Source organism: Lycorma delicatula, chromosome 1 (assembly GCF_047948215.1).
Source record: "Lycorma delicatula isolate Av1 chromosome 1, ASM4794821v1, whole genome shotgun sequence".
In the NCBI taxonomy this organism is placed as follows: domain Eukaryota; kingdom Metazoa; phylum Arthropoda; class Insecta; order Hemiptera; family Fulgoridae; genus Lycorma; species Lycorma delicatula.
This window is the reverse complement of record NC_134455.1, coordinates 100,287,452-100,314,744: the sequence shown is the minus strand read 5'-3', so window position 1 is coordinate 100,314,744 and position 27,293 is coordinate 100,287,452. Positions and strand designations below refer to the sequence as shown.

Sequence of the window (27,293 nt, the reverse complement as noted above, 5' to 3'; positions counted from 1 at the left end):
TGGCGTGATTAAAGATAAATTTTACCTGTCTTACCCCGTCTGTTAAATTCAGTAGTCAAAATTTTCAGTGTAAAAATACAGTACTGTACAATAGAATCAGTCAAAAAACCAGTATTGTCATTTATTACCATTTTTTTTTTTTTTTGCTAATTTATTGAACGCTAACAGTTTTGGTTAAAAGCAGAATATATTAGTCTGTAAAAATTGTATTACATCTAAATTTTATTTGTTAGCCTATGATACAAAATACATCGATATTTTGTTTTAAAACAGCTTGTTCTTAGGTATGCAGTATATATTTTTTATTATAATAGATAATGGCGTAAAAATTTACGGTTTGGAGGTGGCAACTCGGAAGTACCGAGCATATTTGATCGGCCACTTGAATCTCGTTATAACCAAGTTTTATTGTATATTTAAATTATCTCTGAAAATAGCAGGTACTAGTTTTAGTTTGTAAGATCGTTGTCGTCAGCTCGTTAAAAATGTAAATTTTGTTTTGCAATAAAACAATTTTCAGTAAAACTAGTAGTATTATTGTCAATTCAATTATATGTCATTTTTCTGATTAACGTGATTCTTTTATAATTCTGTTTTTTTTTAATAGTTTTTAATTTCAACGTTTTTTTGATGCTTGGGGGCGGTATTTTTTGGGTTTGCCTACGGTGACAATAATGCCTAGGGCTGGCCCTGATATACTATTATTTAATATATATATTTTTACTAATTTGAAACCTTAGTTGTTCAGCTGTAAACTCGCTAGAAATATTTCGTCTCAGACTGGTAGATGTAGGGCTGTTGCGACTGAAATTACTTTCTAGTGGAACCGAAGTTAAAATTTGAATATTTTTGTATAAATTTCTCTAAAATAAGATTGTTGTTAAATGGGGTTGAATATTTAAAAAAATCTTAATATTAACAACCCCTATATTAACTGTGGCTTACTTATTTTCTTTTAGGTAATAAATAAAATACGTTTCTATCCTTTATTCTAACGTAAATCTATCTATGTGTATTTGTTAGCAAAATGGATATTTAAATATGGTGTAATCCTTTAATTTTTATTGTTGACTAATTATCTATTAATTAGTAAATTCTATAACATAATAATAATAATAATAATAACGACAGTATTGTTGTGTAACGTAAGCGTTAATAAACGAAAAAAATTCGCTTTCATTGTACTTATATAATTAGGTTATGATGAATGTAATACACCAGTTAAGTGTTACGGTTACAGTGTCGACAGATGTTATTAAGCAATTAACGTTTTTAACTACTGTTAGCTAGTAACACCTGCTTACTAAAATTAATGGATTCAAATATTCCGTTATTAATAATTGCAGAACTTTCCTTTATTCTTACGAGTCAAAGATGTTATTTTGTGCAGATGTATTTATTCTTGACGTTTAATAGATTTTAAATTCTGTAAGTCGGTTAAAATGTATTTTTTCTAAAACTACATCCGTATTTAATGTGGTTTGGTTTGTTCAGATACTTTAGTTAATTTATTGAATTGTAATTTGTCTCATTGTATATTCACCTGGGTTTATAAAAAAAAAAAAAAAAAGGTTCATTAAAGTGACAATTATAATACGAAATTCAATTAATAGGCCGTCGAACAGGAAATCCTGTCAGTAGTCCTCGGATTGGTACACAGCCCCTATTAGAACATATCAAGGAGATACTGGTACTACATGTCGTGTGGCATCTTCAGCCGGGAATTAACAGAGTCTAACCTTTATTCACAGATTCCAAACTGGGAAAGAAGGAATGATGAATAAGAAAACAGCTGTGTAATGCCAAAGCCCTTGGAGAAACCGCAGTACGAGAAAACCTCTAGAAACTAAAGGTTTCTAGGTTTTTCTAGAAACCTCTAGAAAAACTATCTAGATAGCGCACCACAATCCCTGAGGAAATCAAGAAATTTTTATCTAAGATTAGAGCATCGATAATTAATCTACGATTTGGCAACAAATAATATTTAAGCGAATAGTATTACCCCCTCCGCGGAAATCGACAGGTTCAATCCATCATTTGTTCGGCAGGTTCAACTTCTTAAACCCGTGATGTTCCAGTCATGTATAGTGTATCTTGTAATGCACAGTAGTCTGTGCTCTGACTCATTGCCTTAGGTATTCTTCTCGAATAAAATATAATTAAATTTAATTAATGTTCTTTGTGCTTTTGTTTTACTTTTCTGTAGCGATTAATGTCTTTAATGATCCTTTATTCCAAAATGAATTCAGTTAACATTAAGCGGTACGAGAAAGGATGAAGTGGTTATCACTTCAGCCGACTGCCTTGATTTCTCACCATTATTGGTCGCTTGATTAAAGGGGTGCGTTAAGTTGAATGAGAATGAGGTTCATTAACATATAGGTTGTGACTCTTTAGAGGCGGTGGTTTCATCCAAGTACTGTGACTATGACTTGTTATCTGTGAGCACTTCTGACAACCGGAAGGGTGGTTGCTTCTTTCTAATTATGTCCAGTGTTGTTTTGTTTTACTGCTGATATTTATTAATAGTGGTGTCACACTTTGAATATTTAATATTTACAATATCATTAATAAGTTTGCATAGGGTCTTATAATTGTGATGATAACATAAACAAAATTTACAACTAATATTAAACGTTGTTTGTATGTCATAATTTCATTGTAAAAGTCTACAAAAACGAAAAACAGTATCGTATATTAAAATTATAAATCATGACTTTATCGTATTTTTTATTGATGTCTATTTGTTTTCTTTGATTATTATTAATGATTAGCGTTATTATTTAGCGTTAAGAACTACAGTCAGTACAGTTTAACTGTTTTAAATATAGTATTTTATTTTAGTTAGATAATTTTTGAACTAAGGTAGATAAGATAATTTGTTGATTACAATGATTTATTTATTTAACACACAACAGGAACAAATCCATTTACAGTGTAGTATTACTTATAAAATACGTTTTGCTAATTGTTTACTACAATTAGAAACAGAATATTTAACTTTATTATGGGTTACAATAACATAACGTATATTTTAACAAAATTTACATCTAAATGCTTAAATTGCTTGAAAAAAAGATAAGAATTAAAAAAAGATAATTTATAACTGGCTACCACTCCGTGGCGGAGTGTTAGCGTCTCGGCCTTTCATCTGGAGATCCCGGGTTCGAATCCTATCGCATGGCATTTTTCATATACATAAATTTCCATTTACATGCTAAAAAAAGTCATTATAGATTCAAATGGTAATGAAAAAAGATAATGTAGGGAAAAAAAGAAAAATAAATTAGAAATGATATTTTTTTTATTCTTATGGTGTAATTGTAGAACTATCTGATATGGTTATGTATTGGTTATACATATCTGTATATGGTTATCCGGAAGGCTATCTTACAACAATTTTTGAGAAATGATTTTTATATATTTTCTTTTTTTTAAATACCATTTTTATCGATTAATACATTAACCATTTTTATAAATATTCATTTTTAATGAGTAAATCACAAAAACAATTCTATTGCAACACCTGTTTCAAATTTATTTCTAGTATCTTGTGAGAGTAAATGCAAAGCTATATTTTTCATTGTACGGAACTCAAATTTTAAAATTACGAGATAGAAAACATTTCAGAATTCATTGTAAAGAAAATTCATCATGAATAGTTAATGAAATACAATCGATAAATAAATGGCTAATCCTATTTGATTTTGTATGAAACGTAACGATATCATTTAAAGAAAGTATTATAAAAAAAACGAAGACAAAATTAAAAAAAAAAAAATATATATATATGTATATATGCATAAAATACGGACTAATCGAAAGAGTCCCATACTTCAAATAACTAGGCGAGATCCTTGAATCTATAGGGAGAGAGAAAACAGCACAGAATATTTGCCTACAAAAACTCAAGAGAGCCTACGGGAAACCCCACATCTACTACAAAAAAATGCTTGTCCATACACACAAAAATCAAGCTCTACAACACGGTAATCAAGCCTACAGTGAAACCCTCACACTCCACAGGAAAGATGACCTAGCAAAGATTTTGAAAGAAGAACTCAAAATTATGAGAAAAATTCTCGTCTCGGAAAGAGCAGAAGACGGCTACAGATTGAAATGGCGAAAAACAACCGAAAAATTATCCGATCTTGCAGCAGATATCCGAAGAAGATTTCAGTTTTACGGATACATCCACAGACTCGTAACAAGACACCCAAAAAATTGTAACCTACTTAGAACGACTGAAAACCATACCTTGGTTCCAACAAGTCAAAAAAGACCTAGAAAAAGCTCAGATAAATTCGTCAGAAATTTTTGACAGAAAACTGTACAGACAAAAATTGGAAATGGGAATTACAGTCAGATAATGAAGTCCCAAAGAGATCAGGAACCAAGTGGATAGAAGAAAGAAAGAGAACCGATGGAGAAAGAATGAGAGTCGCATGAAATTCAGAAAGTTGGATCATAATAGCTTTGCGTGATCCAACAGGGTCCATTCGCAAATAATATAGATAATATATATATATATATATATATATATATATATATATATATGACATTTTTCTGAACGAATGACCCGTTACTCGACAAAATTCGTTAAGTCCGTTAGGTCTATAAGGGTTCGATTGTAAAATGTAAAATGGTAAAATTAGAAGTAAAAGTAAATTATCCGGTTAAGAATGAGGATATTTTTATTTTTTCTTGAAAAGAAAAAATTTATTTGATGATTAAAATATAAGTACTAATAAAGTGGGCAACATTTAAGTCTGGTTCATAAATTTTTATTACGAGTGAAAATTGTTTTCGATTTTAACCAAATTTTATGTAATAATAATATAATTACTATGTATAGTATAATATATTACTATATTATTTAATAATACGATTTTTTTTTAATGCTAAAATATACCTTTGTACCGTAGTAGAAGCGAGTGGATTCTGGGATTTATCTCGTTACCTTGGATGTTCCGACTGGTTGCGCGGAACGTTACTTTCTGCACGTGTGAAATTCATACTCTTTCTGTTGCTGGAAAAATTCCTTTCATTCTTTTATTACAAAAACCATGTATTATTTTTTTCTGCAGAAGAAAAGAAGAATTAATATATATATATATATATATATATATACATACATATTTTTTTAAGGTATCTTCAATATGTGACATATTGAAATTCATATACTTCTTGTTATATTCTTCTCGTATATGTTGAAATATGTACAAGAATTTATTTTGACATGATGAGAAAATAATAAAAATTTTAATAAAATCCATATTACTACTAACCAATAAACTAATATTCATCTTTATCAGCGATCTTGAAACATAACACTGAAGAAATTTGAATTCATCATAATAGCTTTTATTAAGTCGTAAGAAATAATTACAGAAATTTTATTATATGTTTAAAACATAATTAAAACAATTTAATTTCCCGCAACTAAATAGAAAAAAATAGATAATAATTACGGGAAGGATAGCAATACGGCAAGGTGATTTGCAGCTAATTTATACCACTCAGGTCTTTTTTGTCCAAAGAAATTACAGTGAATAAATAAGAAGACAGCAACCGAGCAGCGAAGTCAGAGGTCTTTATACCCTGATCCTACTTGAAAAAAAAAGACTGATTTTGAAAGGAATACACGTAAGGACAATGATATGGCTACCTCTAACTGATGATTATTAAACCGAAAAAGACTGTGTATAACAAGAACAACATTACAGAAGAAAACCCGTAAAATTATATAATTTATTAAGATATCGCACAAAAATAAAACCGATAATATATGAGAGATAAAAATGAAAGGACAAAATGATAAAACAGTTAAATTATGCTTTCAATAACATACGCCGCTACAGGTGGACAAGGCGAACCCCACAGTTAACCGGTTCGTATGTTTTACCGAACAGGCTTCCTCCAGGTGTTTTTTTCTTAAGTCAAATTTATAACTTGTTCCTATACTACACAGTAGATTAAAACAAACATGATATCCCAAAAATAGGATAGCCCAAAACAGTTAATTAGGATTTCGTAAAGTAAAACTAAAAAAATCCTTTTAAATAAACGATGGAACTAACAATATAGTTTCACAATAAGACGCGTGAATTTATTATTTAGTTATTTATCCGGAAACGCTTATACAAGTAAATTCTTTTCGTTGTGCCCAGACAGTATAAACAAACGTATCATAAAACATCCTCTGACAAACCGGTCCTGCGAAATAAATATTCCTTGTAGTATAATACATTCTGTTATCAATTTTCGTAACATAATTCTTCATTGTAGATAAATAAAACTTATTATTAAAATTAGAAAAATAGAGTTAAAAGTACTTTTACCGTAGTAAAAATAATATATATATTTTTTATTTTTATTTTTAGTGTGTACAGCTAGACGTTTTAGTATCTACCTAAATTAGATATTATGGTAATTAAATAAAACATAGTTCTTTCCACGTGTAATAATTAAAAGTAAGGTATTAAAAATGAAAGTATACAAGATAAATATCTTTTTAATGATGAAAATTTATATTAATGCTTAAAATATTGCATTCCCGTACTAATTAAATATGAACGGCTTTTGTCATGCGGAAATCTTTTTATCAAAAATTTATACACAGCATATATAAATATCGTTTTCAATCTGAAGGCGTGGTAAAAAAGGCGTTTGTTATTATTTAGATTCTGAAGTAAACGATACTTTGTGACATTTTCATTTAGCGTTTTAAAGCCTTGACGTGAAGAATGGCCGTCGATATACCCATGTGCAGTTGTTTAAAAAAAGGAAATGTTTCGCAGGCATCCCATATCGGATCCTTACAGACAGAATTCAGTAACCTAAAAAAAGAAGTTTTCGAGTGAGATACCTGACCACACTCACTTGTTTTACTTGCCATAATACTTTCTATATACGATTATTATTATTATTAAACAATACTTGGCTGTACAATATTATGGTGGAGTCAGATTGCTGAAAGTGTTCGGCTTGTATTCATCCACTGTTAAATCAAGATTTCTTCTGACCTTAGATATAATTATTTTTTATTTTCAACGAATAAAATACCTGCGTTCATCATAATTCCTTGATTTGAAACAGAATCTACTTTTTATATGATGATTTTTATATGATCGATCATAAATATTTTTACTATTTTGCCGGTGTTTTTCTGCAGTATTTAATAATAAAATGAAACATGTTAAGCCTAATTGCCGGTTATTTTATGACAGTAATTTCTAAAAAAAGTTGGAGAGATACTCTTTCAAAGTTTGATTAAATTATGTCGGTTTTTGTTTTTTTGGAAGTGAAACGTGACCTTAAAAAATGTTTCATTGTCAGAGATAATACATTACAGAGATGTAGTTACTGAGAGGGTGTGGGTGTTAAAATTGCTATTGATATTTGAGAAGAATTAATGTATAACGTCTGATCGATAAAGTAAAAAAATACTGGTGATAATGGTTAAGGCAAATTAAACATAAAAATCCGGAAACCAGTTATTTTACAATAAATTTCTATAGAAAGAAATAGTAGGATCGACCAAGAATGTGATGAATGACCAGTTTAAAGATTGGAATCACAAAATGTTATAGGCCAATTCTCATTTATATAAAGTAATGTTTTACATTTTTTCTAATAACTAATTAATTGACGACTCTATTCGACTGTTTTCTACTCAAAATCTAGTGAGAACTTGTTCGTCGAAGAAAAAAAAATCATTTAAATCTGTTCGTTGACTATAGATACAGTTTCGTATGGGGCCATAAATTTTATCACAAACGAGCACACACTTTCTCTCTTTCTTTCTTAGTGAGAAAATATAACATAGTATCTTATGTAAGAATTTTGATAAAACCTACGAGCAATATTTTGTAACGGTTTACGCTGTTTTATTAAACAAAGTAGTTGGAAAGGTAGAATATGACAACCATAATTACGGCTGTTCCCCTAACGTTACTGTGTTTTTATTATTTACATAAATAGTTAATTTATTGCTGATGTATTAACTAAAGATTATAATATTTTTAGGTAAATTCAAGAATTTAACCTGTTAAAAAGCAACGATTTTTGTGTAAAAATTTTCTTTATTATTAAGATTTTCCTTTTTGCACCTTTTGAAATAAAACGTTCTCATTTCGAACAGTTAAGTATTTTTTCATTTAACTTCGATTTTAAATATTTACCAAACGCCTGATTTCGGAGATTTTGGTTTTTAAATTTTTTTTAGAGAAATTCTCTGGAAATCCAATAAGTATTTTCCACATAACTTAAACGGAAGATTTTCAGCCTGCTTATACAATTTTAAGATATTTTTATTTTTCGTCATCCTAACTTAATATTAGATCATTACAGAATAAATATTCAAAGTATTTACATGAAACTTAAAAAAAAAATTGGAAAATTTTGATTAAGCGGGCGAAATGTTAATAAAAAAAAAGGTGATAACTATGGTTGTTTCTGATGTACGGTTTACATACACAACTTAATTAAAAAAATTTATCATTTTATTTAAATATAATATTTTTTCGTTTATTTAATTCAATGATTCTAAATAAAGCGTGCGCGCATACCGTATTTAATTCGCGCGGGTGTGGTGGTACTAGGGACGAAAGTCGCTACTTACTAAACTAATGTAATTTCACAAATTGCATAGAACAAATTTCGCTTGTCGTTCGGCAGACTGGTGTAGCCGCGGGCTTGACGCACCACGTGCCGAGTCAACCGGGTGATCGAGTTCGCCCGGTCGACTCATCGATACAGACTTACCGAGTTACTTTTTTACACTTTAAATATTATTCATTTACGTAATTCTACCGCTCACCTGTGACGTCACAACATTGCAGTAGTAGAGTTTCTTTTGGTGGTGGGGGTGCGATTTTGCAAATATTTATATTTTTTAATTGTTATAAAATGTTCTCAAGACAGATTTGACCTTAATTAGGAGAAGTCTCGAGATACTGAGGGTGACCTTGTTCTACAGCCTTACCCTTTTGACCTTTTAAGTTGAAACTTTAATGGCATGAATGCCCCATATACAGAAGTACTCTGACCAAGTTTGGTCGAAATCGGTCTTGTACGTCTGGAGATATAAGGAGATTTAGACGCCAACACCGAACACACGAACATTAACATCCGGATTATTTCCATCCGGTTTTTTGGGTTCCTTAGGTATCAAAACGTCAAGATCCGACGAAAACCACATATGCCCAAGTTGGACCGATTACAGTATTTTCCATTCAAGAGCTACAGCTCTGTTATAGCGCTATCTAGACGGGAAAGTAAAAATTGATTATAACTTTATATGATTATATTCGTGTGTGTATTTAAAGCAATAAGCAATATATATATTCAGACATACTAAAGAACCTTCGTTACGCTCAATAGTAATTTACTACGCTGTTTTTTCTGCATCCTTTTTTTCTTTCAATGAAGCAGATCTTTTACTTGTGTTTAACTCTTTTTACGCGATTAAATTTTTTTGTTAGGTCAAAGAATAATAAAGAATTTCACTAAAAATTAAAACGTAAAACATATGTACAAAGAAAACTGACAAAATGCCTTAAGAAGTAAAATAAAAGAAAATTTCATCGTCTTTAAAGCGTAAGAAAGTGCATATAGTTTAAAAGTCAGATTTGTAGGCTTATTAAATACTCATTCAGTCTAATACACATTCTCCTCTCGTTAAAACATTATTTGTATTAAAAATCTTATAATCCATCAAAAAATAAAAAAAGCACTACTTATAATAAAGAATGGAGGAATAAATTAAAATACCAAATTCATTTTGGACGGTTATCCTGTGTTTGTAGTTTTTATGGAACTGAATAAAAGTTTTTCATTGAAAAAACAATGCTGTTTTTTTATAAGTTTTAGGCCCTTATCCAAAGAATAGTAGGAACTTTAAACGAATTCGATATTTTACTTTATAAGAAAGTTATGGGCGATATTTTTTTAAATCCCTCCCCATTTCCACCCCATGATCTGATTTTGCCCATTAACGAACTCGACCGCGATTTTGGGTTGTTATATTTTATGTATCTGGGGAATGTGAAACGCGAAGATGTGTTGAAATTTTCCCGAAGTCGAATCATAGCACCATTACAATAGGTAGCTTTTTATGAAATCAAAGGAAATTTTTTCAAAGTGAATCTTTAAGAAATTATTACGAAAGGTGTAATAAATTGAAGAATTATAGTTCGAGTGTATAAGAACGAATGAAAAACTTTATTATTTTACAGATTTCATTTTCGAGTATATGAGCGTACAGGTACTGAAAATGATTTTGTCTTTATTAAACATGTTTGTTATTTTGATGAGTCGAGCATTTGTGGTTTGGTGGGCCACTGACCCTGCACAATTTCATATTTGTGATAGGACACTTATAACTTTTAATGTAGATGGTTTTTATGTATCAACAGTTAGAATTGATTAAACGTTAACTTTTGATATTAAAAACATATGTCATGTAATTACTTTATTAATTGCGTTTTGTATTAAAATGTATTAAACATTAATACGTATTAAAATATATATAATAAAACGTATTAAACTTGTATTAAAACAAGATATGTTTGAAATACCTCATAATAATGGTAAAGAATGGATTACAGTTTTACTTTATTCCCAATTTACTTTTTTGTTAACCGATAGAATTTTATTTCGGTTTTATAATTTATGTCCAAAAAATTAAAGAAAATTACTGTTATTTTTATTAATATTATTTTTTAATTTTTATCCTTTTTAACATATTTTGATAACTAAGTTTTCTCATTCCTCGCCCAGTTTCGATTCTTTCTTTGAATGATTTTGTGGTTACTGATTATTTTCAGGTAATAAATATTTCAGTGACGATTGATTATTTTTAAAAATTAGAAGGAAATTGTTACGTTGGTTTTGATTTATAACATACGGATATTTTGTGATCGATGAAAACCGTTTTATTTCAATTTCAGCACGGATTGATTTTTTTGTTATTATTTTGAAATTTAAACAAAAGTAAATTTTCACCAGATTGCATTATGTTTTGTCGCTAGAATATTATTATGAAATTGTTTGTTTTACGTCCGAATCTAATTTCATGCTACTGTGAAATAAGAATATCTGTCCTGAAATCAAAACGCGGATGTAATGTGGGACTTCCATTTCGTAAATCATACAAAATAAAAATACTTTTGAAGGACGAATAGCATCGATTAAGCTCAACTTTCTATTTGTATTAAAAATAAATGTATTCTACTTCACCGTTAAAAGCTAAAAAATAATATGAACTGTTTGTTCCCTATGTAGTATAATGATTATTGTATAAAATTTTCAAATTACGTTGTATAGCGGTTTTTTTTGTGAAAATGCCACGCCTGACCGGGATAAGAATCCGGAACGTCGGGATGAAAGGTTAAGACGCTTCCACTCGCGCCACGGAGAGCATATTGTGATTGATATTTGAATATTTACTTAATATCACATTAATTTGTATAAAAGAAAAAAAACAGTATCTTTTTATTTCACTTAGATTTGGATTTTAGACGCTCATTGTCATTGTTCGTGATATTTTATAAACAGCGAATTTAAAACAAAAAAAAAAAAAATATTTTTTACATCAGACATGAAACCAACTGTAAATATTTTATGAAATAATATTACAGCATTTGATACGAATTCTTTTAATTTTTTTATTTTTTTATTATAAATTCCTATACATCTTACAAATTCATCGGCCTTGGAAGTTGATAGGAAATTGCAGGTTCATTCGATTTCTCTTTCTTCTATTATCTTAATTCACAAATTGCTCTTACTCATGAGCCACAGACTGCTACGTGATTCAGCATAGCCGGTCGTATTGTTTTTTTTTCTTTTAAGTTTTACTGATTGACCTTGATGTATTGCATTACAGACTGATTGGTTTGTTCCTACATTGCAACATTAAACATGGGTTTATATAACGTTTCTTAAGTATTTATGTTTCCTTTCTGTATTATTTTTATTATTATGATGCTTCTAATATTAGCCTGCTGATATTTTTATGATATAGTGTTAACATTTGTACATACCAATTATACTAAAAAAACTATTATGAAGAAAAATGTATTAACTGTATCGTTAACTGGATTTAAATTTAAATTTTGCAATATAATAAGTAACAGTTAATCAATGTGTTATTCATTCACTCACCATCTGGAAATTCATTTAAAAGACATCCAGCTCCTTTACACACATACCTGCCAAATCCAGCCATCTTGTGCTAGACAAAAACACTAACTGGATATAATTAAGAGGATAAAAATAATAAAAAAATTATACTTTGCTGCTAAATACGTTGCACTATAGTCTATTTAAAATGAATGAAATGTAATTATTAGTATATAAAGAATAGTTTACAAAAAATTTTTGTAATTCACAAATGTTAATTTATTATAAGAAATGGTAGCTTGTTAGGCAGGGTATATAAGTAATAGGTTTTCAGCTTTTACAGGCCAAGGGCACTTGTAGTGTCGCGATTGTGGAAAGGAAACTCTTCATTCACTGAATCGTTGTCATGACAACACCTCCTCTCAATGGATGTCCCTGACAAACAACTCCACATTGCTTTATTATTTTCCTTAATCTTTTTATGTAATATTACAATGAGTACTAAGTAAAAAAAAAAAAAATTATCATATTACTTTTATGAATTTTTAGATCTGGCAGTAATATAAACCTCAGTAAAGTATGCTCTTAAAATCTGAGAAGTTGTTTGAAAATAATATAATGATATATAATTTATTGTTGCCTGTAGTATTAGATAATAAAAATAATTGTATCTAATTTCCTTTATTTATTAGTAGCATACTGAGTTTTTGTTTATTATATTTTTATTCATTTTGCTTCAATTTCAAACAGAAAAACTATTTACAGTTCGGAGTTAATTATAATCTCTTTTAATTTTTTTTATCATTAATTCTGTTGCCCAATTGTAAATCTAAAAATGTGTTTTAAAATGGCGTCATAATATGGATTCAAATATGAAAGGAAGTTGTCTCATATGGGAAAGGATTCTTAGCCCTTCCATTTCTTAAAATTTTACAACTCTTACAAAATAAAAATTGAAAAAAATGGAGAACCAAAATACATGTTCTCGTTGTTTTGAATATAACATATATTTTATAAATTGTGATTTTGGATTCCCGTAAATAGAAAATAATTTAAGTAGAGTCAAAGTAAAAAGCCTTCACTTATTTAAGGGCAGATTCTTACCCAAATAATAGAAATTATTGTTATTATTAATGATATTGTGGATTGATGGCTATTATTATTGATTTTTTTCTGTTTAATGTTGATGTTGCAGCTTATATACAGCTTAAGTTATTGCTGTTGTTTTTTCTAACCTGGAGGATGTATAAGATATTTAAAGTTAATAAAAGGTTTCATTGATTTGAACAGTATCTGTCCCTTTAATAAAAACGTATTAAGTAATTGTATAAGTTTTTTTTAGTTTAACAGTGTTGAAATACGATCATTTTTTGTGTGCATCAGTTAATTTTTTTTTACTATGTTTTGTAATGCATTTCTATGAAGCAGTCGATGATTGTTGATTATTTTGTAACTGTGCTGTAGTTTTTTCCTAGTGTCTTTTTTGAAGCTGCATTCTATTTTACTTTTTTTTGTGTGTATATTTTTTTTGATGCTTTGTTTTTCACCAAATTAAAACATACATTGTAAAATAACCTTTGAATGATGAAAATTAACACACTTTGGCATAAATGCTCATAAAAAAAGCAAACTTTATAAACTAGTTGTTCTGACTAAAAATATTTCCATTCAAAAAGTAGAAAAACATACAAAGTTATAAGGTTATAAGTTATAAATACATATAAAATATATATATATATATAATTACATTAACCACAAATAGCAAAAAACTTTTAACTTAAAAACTACATATAAAAAAAATTACTTAAAATTTAAATGTAGATGGTTATTCTGTTTATTTCATAATGCAACTTAAAAATTAATATATGTTAAAAAAATAAAAATAAATGATAATAAAGAAATAATAATAAAAGCTAATTTAATGTTTTTGATTGGGGTTATCGACTGATAAGATACTTTTTCATTTTTTATCAAATTTTATTTAAAATTTTACTAGAAATTAAAATAATGACAGAGGACCAGTAGAGTCAAATATATTCTGATAAATTTGAATTTAATTTGCTTACTACTGTTGATAGTACACTTGTAGAATTTTACTGCAGTTAAAGTTTAAAAATAATAATTGATTTTTTTGTTTGCAGACATCAACAGAGAGACAGAACGAAAAAGTTGTAATAGAAGAAGAAGAAATACTTGCGAAAAAGCGGAAAATGGAGGACAGCAGTTTCTGCAATGCTGCAACAGCGGCGTACCTCCAGCAGTACGACGCATTCCATTATTATGGGTGGTATGATGTCTGGGCAAGAAGTGTTTCAGCATTTAAACCTTGGCCTCCGCTTACTAAGCACTCCCTTAGGGATAGGTAAGTTCTTTTAATGATTGCAGTAGATTTAATACAGTTGATTTAATGATTGTAGATTGATTTAAACTGAAACTAAAGAAATCAAAATTCTTTATGCATCATATATGTTTTTGCAAAAAATGATAAGCTTATAGGTTCAAACCCCATGGATGAATAATTTTATTTCATTCTTATTTTAATTGATGTAAATTTTATGAATAAAAAAATACATAAAAAATCATTCAAAATCAATTTAAAAAAACATGAAGATGCCTGATTAGATTACTTTGTTGTAATAAAATAAGTGATTTTATCACTCATGCTATTTTAACTATTGTAAAATTCATATTTAAATAAAGTCAAATATTTCAAAGTGAAATTTCAAATTTAAAGTCATGTTTTTTGTGATAAAGTTTTTATTCACATGTACTTTCGTACCTTATAAAGGTCACGTATGAGATAGAAAATGTTTATCTTTCATTAGGCTTTACAAGGAGAAACTTATTAACTCAGTTCAAATAAAACTTTCACAGATTTTTTTTTTTAGATTACTAATAGTAGTATAGTAGCTAGTATTACAGAATATGGTTTAATACTATTAATAGTAGTACAGTAGCAACCCTCATATCCAGCCTCTGTATAACTGATTCCTTAATATATCCAACCTACACAGTACAGTACTGTAACTTGATTTGTACATGCATGCATAAACTTGTCTGTGTTGTCACCACAACTGACTGTGTCATATTATCATGTCATATCTGTGGAAGTACATACTGTACTACTGTAGTCTTCTTGTATACATACATGGAATAAAATTTTGTTTTAATTTAACTAGTACAGTATAGTAGTGCGTGTTTGTCTGTTACCACATAAGCATATCGATAGTATGTCTCTTATGTTGCAATGAAAAAGCATAGTGTGTTCATTGCAACAAATTTTTAAAGTGTTTGAACAACTAATCAGGGCAAGTCTGTGCAAAAACTTTCTTTAGAATTAGGAGTCAGCATTACCACAGTTAAAGGTTGAAGGAAAAACAGAAAGGCCCTCGAAGCACATGAACTGTTAAAGCAGAAGATACATTAAAAAACCAAAAATTGCTGATAAAGTCTACATCAGAACTCTTAGAGATTGCATTATGAGTTTGATTTTGCCGAGAATGCCGAAAAGGAACTCCATTATCTGGATCCATTATTAAAGAAAAAGTTTTGGTTCTGTACAAGAAACTGGAGGGGCAAGATGAAACAGTTACAGTAAGTGAGGGATGACTTCACAGGTGGAAGAAGTGCTTGGGGAAAAATTGTCAGCCGATGATGCCACTGCAAATTTGTGCTAAAATTTAAAAAGCTACTTGAAGATAACAATCTGAAAACTGATCAACTGTACAATATTGATGAGACAGGGTTAAATTACAAAATGCTCCTGAAAAGAATTCTTGTGTCAAAATTTGAAAATGTTGGTTCTAAGTTGGCAAAGGATAGAATTACAACTGCTTTATGCAGCAAGTGCCAATGGAAATCATTAACTGCTGTTATTTGTTTTTGGGGGAAGTCCAAAAGGCCTAGAAAATGTATGAATCTAAACATATCTTCACTTCACTGTTTATTTCATAACCAGGAGTCTGCCTGGATGGACTGCAGTCTTTTTAAAAACTGATTTTACGATGAATTTTTATCGTTGAAAAAATTTAAAGTTAATAAATTTTTCATTAAAAGCTCTTCTTCTTTTGGGTAATGCACCAAGTCACCAGAATCAAAATGAATTACAAAAAGGAAAAATTAAAGCAGTATTTCTACCAGTTCATGTCACACCTCTCATCTAATCATAGATCAGGGCGTGATTGCATGGCTGAAAGAAGCTACAGTAGAAAATACATTGGATATATTCTTGAAAAAACAGGATAGCTGACTTTTTTCAAGCAATGAAAGAACTAAACATTAAAAATGTGATTTACAAGGTTTCAGAATGCTGGGAAGAAATGACTGAAGTAACATTAAAAAAATCATTGGGGAATTTGTAGCCAAGTATGGAGCCAGAAACAATATTCCACAAAAAATGAATCTGGTCATGATGACACTAAGACAATGGTTGAAGATCTACAAGCTATACAGCCTGATACTAAACATAAAGACGTTATAAAGTGGCCTGTTGAAAGTGACATTGATGAGGCACCAATGAAGAATTGAATGACGATCAGATAATTGCTACAGTTGTGCAACCAGGCTCTGAATAATGACAACGACGATGAAGACACCCTGATTACCACGATTTCAAAAAAAAACACCAAGCATGCTTTTGATATTGCTCTACGATATTTAGATCAGTACCCAAATTCAACACATATGAAGATTTTTTGAGTGAAGAAGTGGAGAGACACAGCAGCCGAGTCCTGGATATCCACTTAAATGTCATTTTCTATGCCTGACTGTATATACGGTCACTTATATCCACTGATAAAAAAAGATTTTTCCTTTTGCAGTAAATCTATTTTGATGTACAATTATTTATGACGCTAATTGGCCATAATTTAGATAATTATAAAGTTTAATATGTAGTGTTTTTTTAAAAATCATTTTACAGTAATACAGTACATGTACTGTGTATTTCTCTTATATTATGAACTTTTTATTTTAAAAAACTGGAATGTTTTATTTTGTTGCATCACTGTGGTATTGTGAGTTTGCGTTGTTTATCTCTTCATTAATAATCAAATATTTCATTCCTTATTTACAGCTCTTTAGTATGTCACAGTATATCCTGTTTATAATTTTCTTTGTGTTTTAATAATGATTTTTACTCCTTGCAATATCCAGTCTTTTATTCATTCTGACCATTGCTTGGTCCCATGAATGACAGATAAACAGGGTTCTGTTGAAGTATTAAATCATATAAACTATTAAACCAGCCACTGAAAGGCTTATTAAGATTATGTAATAATAATTATTGAAAAGAAGAAAATATTGTAAAATTAATCTGTAATTTTTATTAACTATTTATTAATTTTCTTTGTATATTTTTTTTATATTTAATTAATGGTTCTTATCTAAACCATTTCTGCAGACAGATTTGTTTGATAAGAGTATATTTAGTGTATATGATAAATAATAATATTACAAGTAACGCTGCATTTTGAAATGATAATTCTTTATGTTTTGTTATTTTCTATTTTCAGCATGCCACCATATCTGAGTCACGGTCCTCCCATTTTACTGCATCCTGAGAAGGTTGTACCCCTTTCACAATCAGAGTGCTTTGAAAGAAGCTACCAACCGAATGTTGCATTGGCCCCTCCTGCACATCGCTATCCACATGAAAAATTGGAGGTATCATATTAAACAACTCAACTATTTTACATGTTTAATTTTAAGTTAAGAATGCAAACAGAAGAATAGGTTACTCTAAAGTCTCCATTTTTTTAATTTTAGTGTAATTTATTTTACACATTTTCTATGCTTGATTGTATATACGGTTACTTATATACATTGATAAAATGGTAGAAATAATAAATTAATTCTGTTGAATTAAATATTACCTAATATGTCAATCAAACTAAATTTTTTTATGAACTGTTTGGGAATATTTCTTTTAGGAGGCTAAAATAAATCTTTAATAAATCTAAAGTGATCTTTTGTGGTATCTCTTTGCACTTAATTTTCCCCAGACTAAAATATTTGCAGGATTCTACTGAAATTTATCAAAAATGTGGAGGTCAAGCTTGTACCTCATATAAAAATTAAATTCACCATTCCAAGATTTATTTGTTATTGTTGGAGATTTCCTCTAACATGAAAGCTCTATTTCAAACAAAATACCATTTCAAAATTGTGTTTTATGTTTCTGTCTCTTCTCTGCAACTTCTGATGGCAAAGACATTTATGATTTGAGTAAATCTAATTGGCCAGGATTCTTATTACTTAAGGCTAAGTACAGAAAACACCTATTTTTTCCAAGTTTTCCTAAGTAGCATAAATTCAGCATCATCCTATAAGATATTCATTCCACTATAGAGAGATTTTCATTCAGAGAAACCTTTCTTTCCTTGCCAGTTATCTGTTATTCTTTTCAAAAAACAGTCTTAACCCCAAACATTTTCCTCCGATGAACTCTTTTGTTGTTGGCTAGATCAGTTAATTAAATACTAGAAGAGTTCAAGCATATTATGATTGAAGTCTTAAGCTGACTTCATTATTATCATACAATTCTGACTTCATTATTATGCTTCCAGAGCTTACAAAGCCAAAGGCTGTTTATTATAAAATATAGTTCTTGGGATCTCTTTCTAGCAAAGCACTCTTAGAAAGAAGACTAAAGTTTGTACTATATGAACGTTACTTAAACCAATGAGTTGTGGTCCCTTTTTGTTTTATATGTAGCCCATACATTCTGCCTGTTTGGAAACTGATATTAAACAGTTTTCTTTAAACTTGGAAAAAATGGGTGTTTTCTGTACTTAGCCTTAAGTAATAAGAATCCTGGCCAATTAGATTTGCTGAAATCATGAATGTCTTTGCCATCAAAAGAAGTTGCAGAGAAGAGTCTGAAACATAAAACACCATTTTGAAATAGTGTTTTGATGTTAGAGGAAACCCCTAACAGTAACATCTAAATCTTGGAATAGTGAATTTGGTATCTATTTGAGGTACCTAGGTAAAAGAGACATATATTCTTCCTCTCTTTTCAAAGAAGAAGGGAGTTCTTATTTCTTTTCTGTAAATTATTTTTACTGAAGTAAAAATAATATATATATATTTTATTATTTTCTTTGATTCTGTATCTTAAAGACAATACATGTAAAGAAATCAAAGATGTACAATCCTTAGTGGTTCACTTGTATATAACTTCTTTTGTTCATATTTATAAAGTCATAGACAGATTCTAACTGTTAATTAAATACTTTTTTTATTAAAACTTTGCACTAGCATTTTATTAACATCAGTCAAGTGAATATTCATATATATGGTCATATTATTGTAGTGTCCAACGTGGTGGGGGGTTGCAAAATTAGTCTACAATTTTACATGTAAACAATAATGAAATTATTTTATGAGAAAAGCAATCATTTATTATAAACATTTTAGTTTCATTTATAAATACACATAAAGAAAATAGATTGAGATGGTTGCGTTTGTTTTTTATCTAAAAGTTTCTTCGTACGTGATCTATGTTAAAAACACACAAAAGCAAACTGTTTTCAAGTGACAAAAGACGATTCATATAATTGTTTTTTAGTGCAACCATAGATGAAAAACCGATTTCACAGAGGTAAGATGTGGCAAAAGGGATTAATATTTTCAATGCTTCTGTGACTAAATTTCCATATTCACTTTGACTAGCAAGCAAAATGTATTTAAATCTCCAGATGTGAATCGTAGTTGTAACACTTTATTGCTAACATTTTGACGAGGTGGTCATGAATCTCAATTGGTAACTTACAGCTCCAATAATGTTTTCATTAAATGGATTCAGTACCCATCTCTTCAAGAAATCATTCTTATCTTCCGGGAAATACTCCACCAACTGAATTTTTAGCTCATGCAAATGCATCTTCACACTATGCAAATTTTTCCATTTACATTATTCATTAAAATCAGCCTACTTGGAAAAGAGTAAAGCTTACAACATTCATAAAAAAATAAATAATACAGTCAGTATCAATTTAATATGGATTTTTTCTAAAGTAGTGGATTCTTTTTAATATTATTTTTTTGTATTATTATTGTAACAAATTCTTGAGATTGTATAAAACATTTTGGTATTGAAATTATTTTTGAATGTGTTGTTTAGCTGTTTAGCTAGTCTAATTATATATATATATATATATATATATATATATATATATATATCAATGTAAAGTTAAAGATTCAAAAAAGTATTGTAAAATGGTGTCATACACAAGTTCTTAAAGAAAAAGTCCTGTTTTAAAGTTGTTTTGAATTTTTATACAATTTATTAACATCATTTTCTAAATGATGATTCATTTATTATGAGTAAATTATTGTAAGCATATAATATGCATTTTGTAGATGAAAGGTGAAGGAGGAGTTAAGGAAAAAGACAAAAAACCTGTGATGGCATCACCTAGTGGTAAATTTTCTGCTCATGGAACCACATTATTTAACCCTGAAATGGAGCTATCAACCGATACGGAAGATAGTGCTTCAGAAGCTACTCCTGATTCAGGTAATTGTTATTATGACTTGATTAAAAGAACCAAAACATAAGCTTACAAGTATGATCTTATGTGATTAAAAGAGTGAATTAATCATTTAAATTTATCGTACATTTTGAATATTTTGATTTTCTATATTGATTATTTGGCAAAGCCTGGTTAAAACATTTGACATTAACATTATATAAATTAAACTTTTTCTTTGAATCCTGAGGATGGTATAATAACTGAAATCTCTTAGAGAATTTTGAAGTCTTTTGTTTGATGGTAAGACATTGAATTTGATTATTACTAGTAGTTTTATATTAATTTTGTAGACTGATAATGGCCATATTTGATAAAATATCACTATTACATGTACAATACTTGACATGATATGAAAAATTTACTTCATTGTATGATAAAAATGCAAACACGGTGTAACAGAAGGTTTTAAGGTGTGTAATTGCAGTTATACATTTGTTTTTGTAATAAGAAGTAAATATTTTGTCTTACACTACTTCAGTTATGTTATTTGACTTAGATGTCATAATGCATTAACAGATGTGTTTTGAGGTTAAGTCTGCCTTTTGATGCTTGTATGAGGTATATATTTGGTTTACTATGCTTTACAATATTTATGATTATTATTATTATTTTTACTTTTATTTGAAAATGTTATGAAAGTATGTCTCTTCTCAAATGTTATAGAAATTGGATATTAAAAAAAAAAAACATTAAAATATTTTTTGTTTTATTATTTTGTATTTTGTTGTATTCTAAACAATTTTATTTATAATATATATAATTCATGTTATGTTAGAATTTATAATTTAATTAATGAGAATGTAGATCTAATTAATACATGGTTAAATAGAATGATTTGAAAAAGGTTAAATTTAATGGTGTCTAAGAAATTTTAAGTTTTTTCTGAATTACTTTGTTACAGTCTTTAACAAGGTAGTTAAAAAACTTTCCAAAATCAGTGCCTTCAATTTGAAATTATGTACTTGTTTTTTCACGAATATATCAAAAGGTGTGACTTTTTAAAAAAAGTATGTTTCTCGAAAATCATTCCTGTTCCAAGTGTCTACCACTTATCATTTTAAAAGTATACAATTTTCTATATTTCTTGAAAATTTGCTGTCTGAGACAATAATTTTGGTTGAAAGAATATGGTTTTATAAATCACATAAACTCTTCTGTAAGGGTGGTATTAATGATTCTGATGTTTAATATGAGGACCTTTTTGTCACAGTGAATAAAAAAAAACATGAAATTAAAAAAAAGAAAAAAATTTGTTATGAGAATAGAATAAAAATTTGAAAAATTTATTGAAAGTTTTCCCAGTATTCTCATTTGTGATTTAAAAATGCATCAGATTTGTTAAAATATTGTTATCAGAATTGATTGATAATGATGGACTATATTGCAAGGCACATTGGAATCCTTGGAGAATTGTCATACTGTAGTAATCTTGGCACTGCTGATTTTTACGGTGGTTTTCTGCTTGAAATTGACTCTGAAAGGGAAACAAAAAAAGAAAATATCAGTGATGCCATTGCTAACACGATGAAAAAAGTAAAAAAAGTTGAAAAAGGTAATCAAGAACAGATTCTGGAAATGTTTCAAAACATTTTGCTGATTTTGCTAAATATGCAATTGCCAGTGGAAACTGCGTTGAAGGAATTATAATTTAAAATTGTTTAATCCGCTCAGTGTATGCTGAATAAACATTTTTGGGAACCTTTGAAGATATTTTGTATAACTGTTAAATTTTTCTTATTTTAATGGTAAATAAATTTTAAGTCTGAGCCAGTGTTTACGTGAAATTACAGAAGTGGGTGTAATCAAGTGAAAAAAAATTAGGTAATTTCAAATCTTAATAGTGGTGTTCTTTTATCTTATGACACTGTAACAGGCAGAATGGAGCCAGGTAAAGAATAAGAACTCTAGCATAGAAGCAAGCAGTGGTTAATGCATCAAGCCAATAAAAATACACATTACAGAATAATAAAGGTTTTAAGTAGTAAGGTGATAATATTTTAATATATATGTGATAGTAATACTCTTTTCTTAAAGGCATATTTGACTGAATATTTTAAAAAAACCTCATCGTAAATAGATTCACTTAAATTTCTTGAATGTACATTGACAATAAAACTTATTTATCATAGAGATTATCATAAATTATCTTTTATTGTTGTATAACAAGTTTTTTAAAGATATTTTGTAACATCTGATTTTTTTTCTATCATTTGTTTCATGGTAGCGGTAGGTAGTGTTGTCGAGCAAGTAGCTGCTGTATTGGATGCCTTAAGTGATGCTAAAGAAACAACTAGACAGAGAGTTATCAGCCTTGTTGAAAGGTTGGCATTAAGGTTAGATCGCATTGAAGCTGAAAACCATGGACTTCGGCAAGAAAATTTTCAGCTTAAGGAAGAAATTCAAAAGGTAGTTTGATTAGTAAAAGCAAAGGAAATTGTAAATTATGGATCATTTGTATTTGTATTATTCTTTCTAATGTAAAAATAAAAAGATAAAAAATCTATATTATTGCTTAGTTGTTTTTAATTAATGTATAATTAATATACTTTAAAAATGCTATTTCATATTAAATTCTTGCTGTTTTTTCTAACCAATAAAATTAAGTTAATTGAAGTAAAATTAACAAATATTGAAGAAAGGTTCTGTTGATACTAAGTAAATAAAAGGCAATTGGTAAGAGGCATTGTTTTTAAATAATTAAATTGTATAAATCTCTTTGTATCATCTCCAGTAGCCGATCTTATTTATCTAAATATAGATAGTAAATTATATTTCATCTAGGGTTTTTTGTTTCAGTAGCTATGACATTGCTACTTAGAAACTATGAAAAATAGTTTTTTATAAAATAATAAATATTTATTTCACCAATATTAGTGATATTTTAAAAAGTAGGTTGTACCTAGCCCTTGTCATTTATTATAACTGTCATGTGTGTTTCTTTAAGACGCTGCTTACATTAGACATGAGAGTAATAATGAATGAAGAAGCTATATGAGATAATGAGTTAATAACAAGGGTGAAATTATACGATAGAAATCCTGATCTTCTAGTCTACTTTTTAATATTGTTTTACGTTATTTTATTATCATTTATTATCATTTATCATCACATATTTTAATCATACATTTTTTTTTGTTATGTTCTAGCCTTACTCTACCAAATGCATCAATATTGAATTTTTTTTTACTTATTAGAGGGATTTACTCTGCTTGTCCCATTATACGTTTCTTATACTGGAAACTAACTTAACTGGAAGATTTTTTAAAAATAAAATAAAATATTTCTTTCTTTATCTAAGAGATAACATTTTTTTTTTTAATCTTGGATGTGCTTCTGAATAAAAGAATGCTTTAGTATAATTAGTGGAGAATTTGCATTAATGTGCTCTAAACAGAAAAACATAGATGAAATCAGTGTGAAAAAGCTTATTATTTTGTTTGTGTGAAAATGTATGTACAAATTTTGGATAAAAGCACATTCATTTGTGGATTTTAAATACCTTCGCTCACATGGTAATCCATAATCAATAAAGTGTTTTGGTTATCCTGTATCTTACTATCTCCCAAAAATTAAGGACAATGTGAAGAAAAAAATTAATGATCATTTTAGGAAATGAGTCAGGAGAATAAGTTGCATATAAACTGTAGAAAACTTTTATCTGGAGTTGCAGAATACAAATACAGCTAGTTCCTTTTTAATTTCTATGAAAAATTTTAAGGTTTGTGTATTAAACATAATGTTTTAATGAATGTTGTTTTGTTTCAGAAAAAAAAGGAATTAAATGAAACAAATTCAGTACCTGAAAAAATTCAACATCAGCGTAGTAGTCCTGTGTCAGTTATTACAGCACCCACAACAGTGGTTAAGACTGAACCGATCACATCAGAATAACCATCACAAACATAAACAACCACATTTTGCTTATAATAATCCAGTGAGTGGATATGTGATGTATTCAGCCAGATAATTTGTATTTTTCATGTACAGTTAGGTTATTTCCTTTGGTGGTAATCCATTAAAAATGTTTATGATTGGTGTTGTAATTATTGAAATTTTGGTGTATTATTTTGATTATTTCTTTGTTATTTGTTTATTATTTTGTCGTATCAGCTTTTTAAGTGAAGTAATAGAAAAAAAAAAAAATTTTTTTTGCAAAAAAAAAGAGAAAAATAATATCCAAAATAATTATCATTATTAGAAAATTGTATGCACATTACTTTATTTTTTATTTAGTTATTGTTATGATTTCATGATTAAATCTGTGACACTAATAAGCCGTTCCCCTAAATGGCAGAAACAAAATTATACAATGAAACAGTACAATTTTTTTTTTTATTTGATTTTAGTTAGTTAGATGAATGAATAATGAAATTCATTGTGACATTTGCTTGTTTGTACTGTTTAAGTTGTGTAATAAAAATGTTATAAAACTGTTTTTATTCTGTGAAATTAATTGACTGAAATTAAAGTTTTGGTGTGAAATAGTCCATTTTTGTTAAACTTTTTTCTGATATTGTTCCAACTGAATTAAATAAATTTTCTGTTTAGAAATACTGTTTAACTGTTCATTTTGATATTTAAGAAATCATAATATAATAATGTATTATATTATAAGGTAATGTATATGATATCTAATAAATGAATTAGTAGTTTAAATATTTTTCTGTTTTGAAAATTAAAACATCTGTGCATGTTCATTGTTAAATGTTCAGAATATTTGTGTTGTTAGAATAAAATTTGTTTATAGTATCAGATGTCTATTTCATTTAATATTAATCGCATAAAAGTTAATTAAACACAAAGAAATCTAAATAAAAAAGGAATTTAATGGAATGAAATGCTGAAAAATAGGCTGTGAAAAATTAGAAAGTAGTGGTAAATTTGATTTCTTTGATATGTTGTATAGCATATCTACAAGTTTAAAAATTTAGGTGGTGTTAGGAATGTGTATAGGTGGTTAAGATTGTAGTAGAAAAATTAAACAGCTATTTATTATGAAGGTTAATTGTTTTGTATGGACCAGTCAGTTGCGGGTAATTATCATCTTGTTGTTTGTCATGATGATGAGATATGTTGCAATGAATATAATTTAAAGGAAACTTACTGAATGAAGTTTTTTTTCCAAAAAATATTTATAAAAATACTTAATTATTCATTTATTGTGTTATAATTACAATTTCATAAAAGTAAATGAGAAAAAACATTTAACTAACATTTATAATACTTATTTTACAGCTTAGTTCTTAAAATCTGTTTCAGTAAAATATCAATAAAATATAACAGCTAGACATCTGCTTCTGATTATTAACATCTGTAATATTAAAAAGGATTAGTTTTTTATTAAACACATTAAATGATTAAAAACATTTAAATATCTTTTTTGTTTAAGGAGGGTATAAATTCCTCTTTTGATATTTGTATGTTTTCATTGCTTTTATTTTAAGCACTTGTTCAAGTTTTATATTACAAAATTTATTTTTTATTATTAATTTATTTTATCATTTTTGTCATGTAACAGTTTCTGTAAATTTGACTGTTTTCTATTTTGTATGATTCATCTTTCAGTATTTGTTTGTGTTACTTTTAATAGTCATGTCTTGTTAATCAGTAGATTGTGGTTTTGATTTTTTCAAGAATGATTTAATGATGATCTCATTACAATGTTATATAACTAATATATTTATTTAGCAAACTTTTTATTGATTATATTATTTGCTATTTGTAAAAGTAGAATTTTTAAAAACATTATTTTTGTAACATTTTGATCACAAATCATTGTCAATATAAATTTAAAAAAGTTCTTAGTTTGAAAAACGTGAAACAGACCTTTGGAATTGGTTTAAAGATGTTGAAGTAAATATGAATTCATTTTGATTAAACACTAAAGATTAAAGAAATTAGTTATTAAAGAAAGGAAAATAAAAAAAAAATAAAAATATAAAAACACAATTATAATTTATGTCTTGCTAAAATAATTTTAATTTTACTTTTGAGTGTTTATTTAAGTTTTTTGTGTTTGTATTGGTTTTTTCAGTTTTACATAACATACTAAACATTTAAAAATTTTTATTCATGGATGGTATGAGGAAATGCAGTCGTGCTATTCCTTTGCACAAAGGAGTTTATAGGAAATAAGAAATAAAAATTATGAAAATTATTACTTTTTAAATATAATTTTCAGAGCCTGGTTTAGTTAAAGGATCACATTTCTATCCAGATAAACCTAGGTCTTCTGTTCACATTTATTGAATGTGTTTTCAATAAAATTTAAATCTTCTTTCAGTCTTTTTTTGAAACACTATTTTTACGATCTCTGATTCATCTCCAGATCAACAGAGCAGTTGCAGGTTTTCCATTCTTTTTTTTATATTATAGTATTTCTTGTAAAACGTACATAATTTCTTTTCTTTATCATATTATTTTGTGTTTACTTACTAAGCACATGAATGGAGACACAAGTTACATTTTCAAATGTATTTTTCCAGGAAATTTTTATTAATTTAGTTTACGTTAAGCATCAGCTTTCAGTCTTTTGTAGCTATAAAATGATTGCTCACATCTCATTTAGAAATAAAGAGTATGTGTTTGTATATATTTTCAGAATTCAAACCCTTTTAGGAAAAATTCTGT

General features: G+C 28.1%; 1 protein-coding gene across 1 annotated transcript in view; it reads left to right on the top strand.

The window, feature by feature from the left end:
• The window catches only part of Snoo (Sno oncogene), a 365,625-nt gene extending 340,527 nt beyond the window's left edge, over window positions 1-25,098 (top strand). Inside the window, exons 2-6 of the mRNA XM_075358225.1 lie at window positions 14,268-14,488; window positions 17,640-17,790; window positions 20,491-20,647; window positions 22,888-23,069; window positions 24,429-25,098. Of these exons, the coding sequence (XP_075214340.1) occupies window positions 14,268-14,488; window positions 17,640-17,790; window positions 20,491-20,647; window positions 22,888-23,069; window positions 24,429-24,554 (837 nt within the window). The 3' untranslated portion in view covers window positions 24,555-25,098. The remainder of the gene's footprint in view (window positions 1-14,267; window positions 14,489-17,639; window positions 17,791-20,490; window positions 20,648-22,887; window positions 23,070-24,428) is intronic.
• The last annotated feature ends 2,195 nt before the right edge of the window (window positions 25,099-27,293 follow it).